Here is a 15686-nt window from a genome sequence, read left to right as displayed (position 1 = left end):
ATTATCTGAGAAAAAATAACTAAACTAGACTACTGGCAATGTGGATTGGTGACCTCATTAAGAATGGTTTCAGGCCCTGGCCGGTTGGCTCAGTGGTAGAGCGTCGGCCTGGCGTGCGGGGGACCCGGGTTCGATTCCCGGCCAGGTCACATAGGAGAAGCGCCCATTTGCTTCTCCACCTCCCCCCTCCTTCCTCTCTGTCTCTCTCTTCCCCTCCCGCAGCCGAGGCTCCATTGGAGCAAAGATGGCCCAGGTGCTGGGGATGGCTCCTTGGCCTCTGCCCCAGGCGCTAGAGTGGCTCTGGTCGCGGCAGAGAGATGCCCCAGAGGGGCAGAGCATCGCCCCCTGGTGGGCAGAGCGTTGCCCCTGGTTAGTTCTCTTTTACACATTCAGAGATGATTTTAAACAGGTGATATTTTCATTTTTTATTTTTTAAGGAGAGAGAGAGAGATGGAGGGACAGACAGGGACAGACAGCCAGGAAGGGAGAGAGATAAGAAGCATCAACTCATACTGTGGCACCTTAGTTGTTCATTGATTGCTTTCTCATATGTGCCTTGACCTGGGGGCTCTAGCCAAGCCAGTGATCCCTTGCTCAAGCCAATGACCTTGGGCTTCAAGCCAGTGACCTTTGGGTTTAAGCCAGCGACCAGGGGGTCATGTCTATGATCCCACACTCAAGCCAGCAACCCCATGCTCAAGCTGGCAACCTTGGGGTTTCAACCTGAGTCCTCATCATCCCAGGCCAATACTCCATTCACTGTGCCACTGCCTGGTCAGGCAAACAGGTGCTATTTTCACTCCAGTTTTCCAATACCTCTTCTAACCTTCTTATTCTGTTCAGAACTTTGCCTTCTATTTTACTAAGTAAACATAATCAGAAGGTAAGTCTTCCTCACCTTATCACTAAATCTGTCAACTTCTGCCTCTGTACCCACCTACTCTGCTTTCCCCCTCGTTATAATGGATTACTACTCTTTTAAAGCTGATCACTTCACACTGCACTGGATCTTGTATTCTCTTTTTTACTCAAGGACTTTGCTCCTATAATTATCCTTTATTTTTCTTAAAAACAATCAGATTTATTCTATCGTATTATTTATATTAGCATAAAAGCATGCTATAGAATCTCTAATATATTTTTTAAAACCTTTGTAGATCTCACATCTATCTCCAGTTTTATATCATTGCCCCTCTTTATAGCAAAGCATCTTAAAATAGTGATCTCTACTCAATGTCTCTATTTTGTCATTCTCTTCTGAAATTACTAGTTAGGTTTCCATCTCTACTCTGCTTCTGAAACCATTCTTTTTTTTTTCTTTTTTGTTTTTGTTTTTTTTTCTGAAGCTGGAAATGGAGAGAGACAGTCAGACAGACTCCCGCATGCGCCCGACTGGGATCCACCCAGCACGCCCACCAGGGGCAACGCTCTGCCCACCAGGGGGCGATGCTCTGCCCCTCTGGGGCATCTCTCTGCCGCGACCAGAGCCACTCTAGCGCCTGGGGCAGAGGCCAAGGAGCCATCCCCAGCACCCGGGCCATCTTTGCTCCAATGGAGCCTCAGCTGCGGGAGGGGAAGAGAGAGACAGAGAGGAAGGAGGGGGGAGGTGGAGAAGCAAATGGGCGCTTCTCCTATGTGCCCTGGCCGGGAATCGAACCCGGGTCCCCCGCACACCAGGCCGACGCTCTACCGCTGAGCCAACCGGCCAGGGCCTGAAACCATTATTAATGAGGTCACCAATCCACATTGCAGTAGTCTAGTTAGTTATTTTTTCTCAGATAATTTATATATCAATAATATTTGACATAGTTGATTACTTCCTCCTTGAAACACTATTCATTTGACTTCTAGATCACCACAGTCTTGATTTTCTTCCTCCTGTTCCACGCCTTGATCCAATCCATCAAGAAGTCCTGCCAATTTTGTCTTCAAAATATGTAGAATTAACCACTTCTCAGAAACTCCTTACCTCCTCCCTAATATAACCTACTTTCACTTGTACCATTCCAATGACTGCCTGGGTTGGTATTCCTGTACTCAGTAGCAATACCACAGTAGCTAGAGCAGGGGTCGGAAAGCTTTTTGGCTGAGAGAGCCATGAACGCCACATATTTTAAAATGTAATTCTGTGAGAGCCATACAATGACCTGTGTACGTTATGCATTGTCCAATAAAAATTTGGTGTTGTCCCAGAGGACAGCTGTGATTGGCTCCAACCACCCGCAACCATGAACATGAGCGGTAGGAAATGGATTGTAATACATGAGAATGAGAATGTTTTATATTTTTAACATTATTTTTTTTATTATTAAAGATTTGTCCACGAGCCAGATGCAGCCATCAAAAGAGCCACATCTGGCTCATGAGCCATAGGTTCCCGACCCCTGAGCTAGAGTAATCCCTAAAAGATTTCTGTGTCACGACACATAGAAACCCCTCCCCCACTTAAAACCCTCCAAAGGCTTCCTATATCATTCAAAATAAAATTCAAACTCCTAGAAATGAATTACAAGATCCACCTAAGCTCCCCCTGCCTGTTTATACTTTCTCAAAATCTAATGCTGTGCCTACATCATTCAGCTGAGGCCACACTGACCATCTGTGTAATCTTTGAATATACTAAGTGGATTTCTGCCTCAGTGTCTTAATTTTTCTTCCAGATCTTTATATGAATCATTCCTCATTTGGAAGCCTTACCCCTAACCACTTTATCTTAAATAATTATACCTTTCCCCATAGCTCTTTCCCCTTACCCTTTATTTTTCTTCATAGCTTTTACTCCAGATATTACATATGAGTTTGTGTGTGTGTGTGTGTGTGTGTGTGTGTGTGTGTGTGTGTGTGTGTGAATGAATGTGCTTATCATCTGTCTTTTCCTTTAGGATTCAAGCTTTATAAGAGTAAGGGCTTTAGTTAATTATCATGTGCCCATGATGTATCTGGCATGTAGTAAGTGCTCAATAAATGTGTTGAATATTACTTGTAATTCTAACTGTCCTTTTCAGATGTGGAAACTGAGTCACCCATTGCTTTTTGTTTCTTAGCCTCTTGTTTCTAGAGCCTTATCTGATTATTTATCCACACTGATTTTCCTCATCTGAATTACTATGGCAATTTGTGTTACTCTTAAAGTGTTTACATTTTGTCTTGTGCGACTGATGCATACCGTTTTCCTTGTCCTCTTCTAGTGCCTTGTGATGCTTTAAAAATTATAAGAGAAAAAAAATTATAAGAGAATGACAAATTATTTCTCCTTGGATCTCATGGTATTTGAGTTTTAAAGTTAGACTTGATTTTCTTAAGCTATGCAGCCTTTTAAAACTAATATGAAATTGAGAGCTAAAGAACTATCATAAATTTTTTCTTTAGCAATATGAAAACTGCTTAATGTTTTTTAACAATAAATTTTATTGAGTATTTTCAGGACACAAGCTCTCTCATAACAATATTGGTATCCTGTCAGTACTTTGTAACAAGTACTTGAGTACGATTGAAAACGAATGTTCTCTATTTTTGATAAGGTTTTTCCTTTCTGTAGTGGATTTACTTATATAGAAAAACTTTATTTCCTACTTTACTGTTCCTTAGTCTTTTTCTTTTTCACTTCTCCCAAGAAAAGGGCCTGGAAATACTGATTCAGGGGTAGGGGGACATCATGTGGCGAAGGATGGTTTTCATTTTTTTGTGAAGTAGGTTACAACATCACCAAGAATTGTGGACTTTGTAGTTAATGAGAAATCTCTGCGTTTACCCTGTGAGCAGTGAGCTAAATCAGGCTTACTGTAGTGTAAGCTGCCACCCACAAAGCTGTGAAGAAGGCTGGTGATAGCAGATGGTATCCATACACAGTTCGATTTGTTTAGAAACCTACATAAAGAGCAGCATGTGTTTTGTTTTGTTTTCCCCTTAATTGCCCAGAGCCTGGGAGATCAGTTTTCAAATAAAGTATAGTGAAAGAGCCAGGAGAAAAACTGACAAAAGAAAATAGGCAACTGTACTTTTTTTTAAACTTTTCTATTTTTTTATTTTTGTGGCAGAGACAGAATCAGAGAGAGGGACAGATAAGGACAGACAGGAAGGGAGAGAGATGAGAAACATCAGTTCCTCGTTGCAGTTCCTTAGTTGTTCATTGATTGATTTCTCATATGTGCCTTGACTGGGGGGCTACAGCAGACCGAGTGACCCCTTGCTCGAGCCAGCAACCTTGGGCTCAAGCTGGTGAGCTTTGCTCAAACCAGATGAGCCTGCGCTCAAGCTGGTGATCTTGGGGTCTCGAACCTGAGTCCTCCACATCCCAGTCTGATGCTCTATCCACTGCGCCACCGCCTGGTCAAGCGGCAACTGTATTTTTTTTTTTTTTTTTAGGGCGAAGAACCGGTTGTTTATTTGAATCCCACCACTACCTGGGATGCAGAGGACTCAGGTTCGAAACCCCGAGGTCACCAGCTTCTGTGTAGAATCATAGACATGGCCCAATGGTTGCTTGTGTGAGCTCAAGTTCACTGGCTCAGCTCAAGAGCTTTATGAAAACATTCGGAATTGTCTGAAGACTTTAAAAACTTCACAAAAAACGGTTCTTTGTCATTTCTGGACATTTTTGAACTGGGATGGGGAAGGAGCCAGGTCTTCTCTCTGCGCTTCAGTCACTCCCGTGGAGTCAGGGAGTTTGGGGGCAGCGAGTGGGGGCACGCGCAGCCCACAGGAGAGTGGCTGGGGTTGGGCGCCAGGCCGGCGCACACCCACCGCACCCCGCGGCGCCCCCACTCCGAAACAAATTTCGGCAACTGTATTTTTAACTGCATCGTTTCAATTGCATATTTATTATGTTCTTTATAAAAGGCTCTGTACTAGGCATTGTAGGTGATGCAAAGAAGATTAAGTATTACAAAATAAATTCCATCTAATAAGCATGACATTCGTGCCTCTTATATGCCACCAGAGTGCTGAGAATATAGACATTAAGACAGTTCCTATCTTCAAGAAGCTTACACAGTATAGTGGGGAGAATGAACAAAATGGAGGTTTTTAGTTTTACAGAACAGGTACTGTCTTATATATCAAGATGCTATAGAAGTTCTGATGAAGAAAGGGAACCTAATCTAACTGGGGAGGATAGTGAGGAAGATACTGAGGACAGGCTACAGGAGGAAGTAAAACCATAGTGTATATATAGCCCTATCTGTCTTAAAGGGTAAATGGACACTAGCCAGGTAAAAATGAGGAGTAGGGAGGGATCAAGGCAGAAGGAAAAGCAAGAGCAAAGGCTCAGAGGCAAGAAATACAGTGATACCTTGAGATATGAGTTTAATTCGTTCTGTAACCAAACTCGTAAGTTAGTCAACTCGTGTATCAAACAGATTTCTCCCATTTAAAATAACTGAAATAGATTTAATCCGTTCCAGCCCTGTGAAACATCCCCAAACCATCATAAATTATGAAAAAAGACATGTTTTTAATTAAGAAACACATATGTATACTTTACCAATGCATAACAAAATATATGAAATGAAAGAAAAAGGTGTTACTTAGTACTGTATTCTTACCTTGGCCACTGACGAGTGTGGCTAACGGAGGTGAATGGTGGAGGAGGAGGGAGGGAGGAAGGGATGCAGGCACTGTAGACACATAAACTAAAACTGCACTTTCTTAACACTAAATGGAAACTAAAACTGCATTTTCTTTATTTTAAACAAAACTAAAACTGCACTTTCTTTACTTAAAATGAAACCACAAAAACTTAATTGTAAAGAAATGCACTTTCTTAACTTTAAACTTAACCTAAGCTTTACATTATATATTTTTCATTTAATCATCACCCGTTTTTGCCTTTTTGGCTGCACTTTCAGCACTTTCACTTGCAGGACTTTTGAATAAAAATCTATCCAAAGAGGTTTGCTTTTGCCTGCCTTTTAAAATGTTATGGAAATGTGACAAAACAAGTGTCATTAAAAAGTGCTGAAGCAGAACCAGTTGATTCTGACTCGTATCTCGGAATTTTGCTCAGATATCAAACAAAAATACGGACTGAGTTGCAGCTCATATCTTTAAAAAATCATATGTTGTTCTGCTTGTAACTCAAGGTACCACTGTACCATGGTTGTTTGGGAGAGATCTAAGCACTGCTGATATAGCCAAAGGTAACATCGTTGGCAGGAGATGAGATTGATGAGATTAAGATGCCAGTTTATAGTGGAGTTTGGAGTTTATCCTATATATTCATGTTTCTTCATATGTGGCCTATAGATTCTTTGTAACAACATCTCTTAAGAATATTGCCCTGGCCCGTTGGCTCAGCGGTAGAGCGTCGGCCTGGCGTGCGGGGTACCCCAGTTCGATTCCCGGCCAGGACACATAGGAGAAGCGCCCATTTGCTTCTCCACACACCCCCCTCCTTCCTCTCTGTCTCTCTCTTCCCCTCCCGCAGCCGAGGCTCCATTGGAGCAAAGATGGCCCGGGCACTGGGGATGGCTCCTTGGCATCTGCCCCAGGTGCTAGAGTGGCTCTGGTCGCGGCAGAGCAACGCCCTGGAGGGGCAGAGCATCGTCTCCGGGTGGGCAGAGCGTCACCCCTGGTGAGCGTGCTGGGTGGATCCCGGTCGGGCGCATGCGGGAGTCTGTCTGACTGTCTCTCCCCGTTTCCAGCTTCAGAAAAAAAAATAATAAAAAAATAAAAAAGAATATTTGCAGAATGCAGGTATACACCCACCCTGATAATGTGGGAAATAATGCATAAGATCTGTTGTTTTGCTCAGAATTTGGATTTTCCTGTAAGGCTAATGTAGAATGCTATGTAATTAAGAAGTGTTTTTTAATGTTATACTTTGTCAGGTTTACACAAACAGCATTTATGAGTTTATGTCTTACATTAATGTTTTGGGTGGTTCCCAAAGGAATAACTATAGTTATAAAGAGTTGCTTATAAAATAAATATAGAGGGCATATATACTGTATCTTGGGGTCAGTAAAGAGTCAGAAAAGCCCAAACAAAAAGTAATTTATTTGAAAGCTTAATTTGCAACTATATCTTTAAAGATATATTTTCCTAATACCAATTCAGGGTAAGAATTCTCTAAGACCTCTATCACTCAGGGCTCAGCCTCTGGCAGTGTGTGTGTGTGTGTGTGTGTGTGTGTGTGTGTGTGTGTGTGTAAAACTTGGAAGAAAGCAGGGAATATGGAAAGGGAAAATGTTGCAAAACAGTAGAAGAAATTTATATATTTATAAATGTTCTATATAATTCTTTTACTCTATAGGAATTAGAAAATAAAACACGGCTACAGAAACAAGCTGCCACTAGCCAAAGTGCCACAGAAGTTCGCTTGAATAGAGCTCTAGAAGAAGCAGAAAAGTATAAATCGGAGCTGAGTAAATTAAGGCAAAATAACAAGGTATAGAAAAATTGAATGGTTTTGGTAGTGATCACTTTTGGTAACTTCCTCTGTTATGCAAGAGTCAAAACTAAATCCTTTTTAAATGATAAATCTTGTGAACATTTTTCTTTCAAAAGAAATACATTCATTATCGATATGCACATTTTCAGTAAGTTAGGATTATACTGCTTGGGTTATTGCTGTTATTGAATGATACCACAACTGTTTGGAAGATTCATTCATTTTATTCAACAAATCTTTATTGTGTGCTCATATTATATGCCAGACACTTTTCTAATCTTGGGATAAATGGTGGGAAAAGGTCTCTTTTGTATTTTAGTTTGTGTTATCCGTCTTTCAGCCTCAGTTTTCTAATATATAGTAGAAGGGGATATTTTACAGGTCAGTGGTTCACCTGGAGGGCTTGTTAACACATACATTGCTGGGCCCCACCCCAGAGTTTCTACTGCAGTAGGCCTGGGCAGGGGCGTGAGAAACTGCAGTTTTAACAAGTGCCCAGGTGATGCTGATGTCTCTGGCTCTGAAATATTTAGATAACCACTGTTACAATAGTGTTGAGAGATTCACCATGGTATTCCCAGTATCTGGTTAATGATTGGCATAGAATTAGCACTCACTTCCTAAAATATCTGTGGACTAAATGAAGGCCCAAATATCAATGTTTGTGAAAACATTTTGTACACTGTAAACACTGGCTGTTAGTTTGGGTTGTATGTCAAACTGAAAGTGATGCTCCATTGGAATCTCTCCCTCAAGGCAATATTTAGTAGTTTAACAATGGCTTGGGTGATAAAATTAGGAGCCACCCTCATTACATACACAAAATGATATTTTGGATTAAATCAGTAGCATAATAGGACACTGAACAAAATTGATGTTTGTTAAGTCCTCCAATATGTTTAACAGAGGCATATGTTTCAGTGACTACAGAATTTAAGATAGCTTCTGTGGGATATTTTACCACGGGTAGTCAGCATTTTTATACCTACCGCCCACTTTTGTATCTCTGTCAGTAGTAAAATTTTCTAACTGCCCACCAGTTCCACAGTAATGGTGATTTATAAAGTAGGGGAGTAACTTTACTTTATAAAATTTATAAAGCAGAATTACAGCAAGTTAAAGCATATAATAATAATTACTTACCAAGTACTTTATGTCAGATTTTTGCTGTTTGGCAGAATAAATCTTTATAAACCAACTTAATACAGTTAAATCTATCTTTTTATTTATACTTTGGTTGCTCCACTACCGCCCACCATGAAAGCTGGAACACCCACTTTGAGGGCAGTAGGGACCAGGTTGACTACCACTGGTTTATACTATATGATCTTACTGTGTTTATATAATATTTAAAAGCCATCAATGATGGCATGATGATGAGGATTTATTAATAGAAGTTATTAAATAAACAAGTTAGGAAGTCTTTATAAACTTGCCAGTAATTAGCATGTTCTTAGAGTATTATTTATTTCCAATTTGGTGCATTCTAAAGGGAATCTGAAGAAAATTAAATGGAATAACCAATTATGTTAGGATTTGCTCATTCTGGTTGTAGATCTTATCTCTATTTTAGCACACACAGTAGAAGAGTAGAAAGTAAAACTTATTTCCAGGACAACAGATGAGTCTCCTACTACTAGCCAGCCATTTTTCAAATTCAGGTAATGACTTGGTATGTGAAAAACTCAGTATAAAACCCATCAACACTATACAAACAACCTAGATGTGTTCCAGAAAAACTTCTAACCCCAGGACTGCATTATGGGTGGTCAATTTAAACATAGTGGGATGACAATGTGTTATTTACTATCAAATTTTCTTCTAGGAGTTTCATGGCTTTTGGTCTTAGATTTAAATCTTTAATCCACTTTGAGTTAATTTTTGTGGGTGATGTAAGATAGGAGCCTAGTTTCATTCTTTTACATGTGAATATCCAATTTTTCCAGTCCCATTTGTTGAAGAGACTTTTCCATTGCATATTCTTGGCTCTCTTGTCAAATATTAGTTGACCATGTGTGCATGGGTTTATTTCTGGGCTCCTGATTCTGTTCTATTAAGTTTGTTTCTAGTTTTTTTATGCAGTACCATACTATTTTGATTTCTGTAACTCTCTGCCTCCCTGCCTCTTAATAAAAAAAGAATGCCATCAGAATCTTGACAGGGATTTGCATTGAATCTATAGATGGCTTTGGTAGTGTAGACATTTTAACAATATTATTTCTTCCCATTCATGAACCACAGGATACCTTTCCATTTATTTGTGTCTTTGACAAATTTCATTGATATCTTATAGTTTTCAGTGTACTATAGCTTGGTTAAATTTATTCCTAAGTATTTTTTATGCCATTGCAAAAGGGATTGTTTTATTTTTGTTACAGATAATTTATTAGATTATAAAAACACTACTGATTTTTTCATGTTAATTTTGTATTCTGCATCTTGAATTCATTGCTTAGATTTACCAGTATTTCATGGAATCCTTAGATTTTCTCCATACAAAATGTCATCAGCACAGAGAGATAGTTTTACCTTTTCCTTTCCAATTCTGATAGCTTTTATTTCTTTTTCTTGCCTGATTGCTCTGACTAGGGCTTCTGGTACTCTGTTGAAGAGGAGTTGTAAGAGTAGGCATCCTTGTCTTGTTCCTGATCTTAGAGGAAAAGTGTTCAGCCTTACACCATTGAGTATGATGTTAGCTCTGTACTTGTCATGTATGGCCTTTATTATGTTGAGGTATGTTCCTTCTAAACCTAATTTGTTAAGTTTTTATCATGAACAGATGTTGGATTTTGTCAAATACTTTTTTTGTGTCTCTTGAGTTGAGCATGTGATTCTTTTCCTTCATCCTGTCAGCCTCTAACCTGACATTTAAACTGTGCCACCATTCCATTAGGTGAGACAGAAAACAGTCCTTCAGGCCTGACTAGGCAGTGGCGCAGGAGATAAGAGTGTCAGACTGGGACACGGAGGACCCAGGTTCAAAACCCTGAGGTCGCCAGCTTGAGCACAAGCTCCTCTGGCTTGAGCAAGGCTCACTCGCTTGAGCAAGGGGTTACTCGGTCTGCTGGAGCCCCCCAGTCAAGGCACATGAGAAAGCAATCAATGGACAACTAAGGTGCTGCAACGAAGAATTGATGTTTCTCATCTCGTCCTGTCTGTCGCTATCTGTCCCTCTGTCACAAAAAAAAACAACCAAACAGAAAAAAACTGTCCTTCAGGCAGCCCCCCATACAAGTCAGAACATCACAACCAAGTTCTATTCTTTTCATCCCACCACATAGGACCAGCAGGCTGAGATGAAAGGGTGAGCATAAATGCAATGAAATGTCCTACTAGCTGTATGTGGGTCTTGCTTGGTTGCTGCTGCAGCTTAATTGGCATCTATTGAGTTCTCAAAATGCTATGCTACATGGATCTGTATATTGTATAAATATATTCAGTGTTTCCATGGATGTTCTGTGGGGAAATAAGGAGCTTCCTACTCTGCAATCACTCTCAATTATCTTTTAGCCCTGGCTGCTTGGCTCAGTGGTAGAGCGTCAGCCTCACGTGTGGAAGTCTCGGGTTCGATTCCCTGTCAGAGCACACACAAGAAGCAACCATCTCCTTCTCCACCCTTCCCCCTTCTCTTTCTTCTCCTCCCACAGCCATGGCTTGAATGGTTCAAGGAAGTTGGCCCTGAGCACTGAGGATGGCATGATGGCCTCACCTCCAGTTAGCCTGGTTGCTGAGCAATGGAGCATTGCCCTGTAGGGAGCTTGCTGGGTGGATCCCGGTTGGAATGCATGCCAGAGTCTGTCTGTCTGCCTGCCTCCCTGCCTCTTGCTTAATATAAAAGAATAGACATATCTTTTAAAGACATTTTTTTAAAAGTGTATAATATTTACCACATTGCTATTTCTGGTACTTTTTTCCCCTTATGTGTATAAAGACTTCTATTAACTTTTTTGCCAAGTAGAGTAGGTTCCCAAATGTCATTTCATTCAGTAGTGTTTTGTTACAATGTTGATGACGTCATAGGAACTCTTTAAAATTGGTTTCATTATACATTATTTTGCTTAATGTCAGAGAAACTATCAACAATGTTAAGTGAGGACTTACTGTATAAGATCATCTGGTATTAACTTCTGACCTGTCTTAAAATTCAGTGATCCTTTTCCTGCATTATCCAAATGCTTTGGAGCTCATCCAGTGAATTTTTACCAGGATTATAAACTGGTCTCCCTTATAATGGGCAGTGGCTGAACTCTCTAACTCAGCTCTTTATACCATAGCTGTTGCTTTTCATGGGTTCCTAGGACTTTCTCCTGCACATGGTATTTAGGTGTCTGCCAAGGATTTGAGGTGTATATATATATATATATGCAGATTTTGAGGACTCCCTTCTTTCCAGGATTTACCACCTGGAAATTTCTTCCACCCTGGCAACCCTGCCGTCTCATTCCTCAGCCCTGTATGACTGAAACTTTTGGCTTGAGGTCTATCCCCTGTGAACCCAGGAACCCGTGCTCTCAGAAACCAGTTGAATGTGGATCTTAACCAGTATGCTCCCGTTTATTCAAGGATCGTGTCACCTCCATTTTCTGCTTACTATTGATTACTCACCTACATCTTATCAAATGTTTTTAAAAATGTGTCCAGAGTTTACATCGGTTTTTTCCAGTAGAGTTGGTCCAAGGCAAGCTACTTTGCTATTACTGGAATTAGAACTGAGTTGTTACTTTAAAAATGTTTTTTAAAATGTGAGAGACTTGAGCTTTCTTTCATTAAGGTATCAAAGAATACAAAGAAAACTTGATCTACCAAAATTTTTATATTTCAGTTAAAAAATGGTTTTATTACTGATGTGATAGTTTTTATAATTTTTTATATTAAAAGACTGCAAAAAGTATGAGATTTTTTTTCTTTTGCAGGATATAGCAAATGAAGAACACAAAAAAATAGAAGCATTAAAATCAGAAAATAAGAAGCTAGAAAAACAAAAAGGAGAATTAATGATAGGTTTCAAGAAACAATTAAAATTAATTGATGTTTTAAAAAGGCAGAAGGTGAGTCTACCCTAAAAAAAGCGAAAATAAATCATAGATATTTGGACCTCTCTACTAAAACATTTATTAGTATTTGTATGTTAGGTATGCTTGTTTTGACATGCTTAGGCACAAAATATATAAAATGCATTATAAAATATATAAAAGATGTATAGTATACACACACACATACACATCATCCATGAAAATGGGTATTTTCATGCAAATATTAGTAATGTGGAAAGGGACTGGTAAATACAGTGTGGGTACTCCCTAACAAAAACACGCCACATATAAGAATATTATCTTAGGGCAGGGGTCCCCAAACTTTTTACACTGGGGGCCAGTTCACTGTCTCTCAGACTGTTGGAGGGCCGGACTATAAAAAAAAACTATGAACAAATTCCTATGCACACTGCACATATCTTATTTTAAAGTAAAAAAACAAAACGGGAACAAATACAATATTTAAAATAAACAAGAAGTAAATTTAAATCAACAAACTGACCAATATTTCAATGGGAACTATGCTCCTCTCACTGACCACCAATGAAAGAGGTACCCTTCCAGAAGTGCCGCGGGGGCCGGATAAATGGCCTCAGGGGGCCGCATGTGGCCCGCGGGCCGTAGTTTGGGGACCCCTGTCTTAGGGTATTGGTTTATCTCTTGAAATCAAGAAGAATGAAAATTTATTTCAAACCACTATTGTTCCAGTCTCTATTGAGTTACCTGGTAGTGACAAGATACAAATTCCTGGTCTGCCTTTCTTTTTGCACAGGTATTAAATATTATTGCATTGTCTCTCAACAGTAGGTTGTACAATACAATACCACCGCTGGACAAATAGGCTTTTATATGCTGACCCTCGAATATAATTACTGTTTCAAATATGTTTATTGATATTCCTACAACAGAGCTTATAATTTGATATTATACACCACTTAGAAATTTCCTCTTGTTGTATGGTTCACTCTTAAAACTAAATTAAACAATACTGATTTTTGTTTTAAAAACACAGATGCATATCGAAGCTGCCAGGATGCTGTCTTTCACTGAAGAGGAATTTATGAAGGCACTTGAATGGGAAAATTATTAAGTGGGCCACTTAGTCTCTATAACCAGTAGTGTGTGATGGATATAATTTTTATTTAAATTAAATTGTAGTGGTTTGAATTATTTTTACTCTTAATAAGCAGTGAAAATATTTGATAATGAAATCAAAATAATCCCAAAGAATTCTCTTTTTGGGGGAATACAAAATTGATATGTAATTATTAGAAAAAGAAAAATTTTATAAAATCAATTTAATTTTCTGATGACCTAGCTCTTTTTCAGCTGTACCTGAATAAAAACATTTTATGTTCTGAAGATGTAGCTTTAGTTTACAAATAAGTTTATCTGAGAAAAACTGTTTCTCCTCCCTTACAGTAGACTGGTTTGGCCTGCAATCTATACACACACACACACACACACACACACACACACACGGTGAGACAAAAGTAGATTTACAGTTGTTTATAGGGAAAATAGTACAAGAATAAACTGTTTCTTGTATACTTGCAACTGTAACCCTATTTTTGCTCCACCCTGTCTATGGAATGTTGTAATTTGGTGTGTTGTAGAACCCAGATCTTCACATTTCAGTACAAAAACAACAGTTTGACTAAAAACAATTTTTCAGTTAAAAGTATTCAGTAATTTTAATTTTTATCACAAAACAAATGTTTTCTTACAAAGAACCACTTATATATGATGAAGAGATGTTTTAGAAAATCCAAAAAAAAAACAGATTCCTATGATCACTGAACTGTAAAACAGAAGTTACACTGACATCTAGTGGTAACATAAATGAACCCAGGTTTCACCAAATCTTGGTATCACTTTTCTTCACAAATTTCACTCCTTTTCTGATATGCTTTCCTAAACTCTTCACCGAGCATATCAATATCATCCTCTTTTTTGAATACTCCCTACGAGAAAAACATTTATGGGTTACTTGAAATGCCACAATATTTCTTCAAATGCTTGTAAGACTAGCAAATACAAACATGAAATTTGCAGTTATTTCCAAGATAATAAAATCTACTTAATAGATTTATGAAAAAAGATAATTTTATGAAAATTATGATTTGACATACATACTGAATATTCTTAGACTGACCCGGCTTCCTGATTTATCAGTTCTGGTGTTGTAACTTGGCATAGGAATCTACTTGGTTACTACAAGCACTCCTGCTTGGACTGGGTGAATGGGACTTTCATCTATACTGTATGCTGCCCTGTCCTGAGAGAGCCCTACAGGAGTGTGAGGGCTCAGGGTGAAGAGTCTGAGCTTTGCCACATTCACGCATGGGACTGGCTCTCACTTCAGTTCCATGGCTAATCAGCACACATTCAACCTCACAAGAAAGAATCCAGGCTTGGTGTTAACCCATTTAAGCAAGCCCTTTGAAATTCTTTACTTTGGTTTCCCTTACAGTAAGAAACTTTTTAAAACAAAATTGAACTTAAATATTTACTTATCTTATAATTACAAAGATCTAAAGACTAATTTAGGTCATTCAGGGCCATTAAGACCTAAAGGATAAAATATCATTTTAGGATATCAGGTTTATTAGGCTCTTCTCAACTCCACAATTACCTCTCTACAAAAAAATCTAAATCTCAAGACTCTCCCAGAATTTGTAGTCTGTTTCACGGAATTTATTAATTCTGTATGGCTTTTGTTAATACATCATTTTGTATTCATTAATCCTGGCTAAACAATTAGACTGTAAGGTCCTGTGGGCAAGCAGTAATTAATCGTGTTTCTCTTTCCTTACTTTGTACTGGACTAAACATAAAATATGCACTTGATTCTTCCAATTGAATAAAATACCAAGTGGCATAATTTCTGTATCTAAGGATGGAAACATTTACATGAGTCCAGATGTTTATGTGGCTGGTGAAACTCAGTTTATCTCATAGTCACAATATATCTCAGATGTACATGAAAACTGGCTATCTTCTGGAAGTACTTCTGAAAACTGAGGTTACCTAGTTATAACACAAACTCCTGTTATACAGCAGATCTGTCACAGCCTGGTTCAGGCATGTAGCTGTACTGGTGTTACTGGTTACAAGATTTCCTGTATATCATCAGCTTTGGTGTACAAAGTATCACAATTGCTTTATGGTACTTTAGTTTTAGAACATCTACACTGAAAGGGGAGAAAAGATCTCTAAGCTATAAATCCAATAAATCTAGCTCAGACTTATAGAAATGTACT

At 38.8% G+C, this 15686-nt stretch overlaps 2 protein-coding genes across 4 annotated transcripts in view; one reads left to right on the top strand and one right to left on the bottom strand.

The window, feature by feature from the left end:
• The window catches only part of TEX9 (testis expressed 9), a 69360-nt gene extending 55507 nt beyond the window's left edge, over positions 1 to 13853 (top strand). The window contains exons 10-12 of the mRNA XM_066275078.1: positions 7253 to 7387; positions 12304 to 12438; positions 13436 to 13853. Of these exons, the coding sequence (XP_066131175.1) occupies positions 7253 to 7387; positions 12304 to 12438; positions 13436 to 13513 (348 nt within the window). The 3' untranslated portion in view covers positions 13514 to 13853. The remainder of the gene's footprint in view (positions 1 to 7252; positions 7388 to 12303; positions 12439 to 13435) is intronic.
• A 43-nt stretch (positions 13854 to 13896) lies between these two features.
• The window catches only part of MNS1 (meiosis specific nuclear structural 1), a 98573-nt gene continuing 96783 nt past the window's right edge, over positions 13897 to 15686 (bottom strand). For all 3 annotated transcript variants that reach the window (XM_066273868.1, XM_066273869.1, XM_066273870.1), the window contains exon 10: positions 13897 to 14387. In XM_066273868.1, the coding sequence (XP_066129965.1) occupies positions 14295 to 14387 (93 nt within the window). In that variant the 3' untranslated portion in view covers positions 13897 to 14294. The remainder of the gene's footprint in view (positions 14388 to 15686) is intronic.

Source organism: Saccopteryx bilineata, chromosome 4 (genome assembly GCF_036850765.1).
Source record: "Saccopteryx bilineata isolate mSacBil1 chromosome 4, mSacBil1_pri_phased_curated, whole genome shotgun sequence".
Taxonomy (NCBI): domain Eukaryota; kingdom Metazoa; phylum Chordata; class Mammalia; order Chiroptera; family Emballonuridae; genus Saccopteryx; species Saccopteryx bilineata.
Note: the sequence above shows the minus strand (reverse complement) of the source record. Positions and strands in the feature narration are given on the sequence as shown.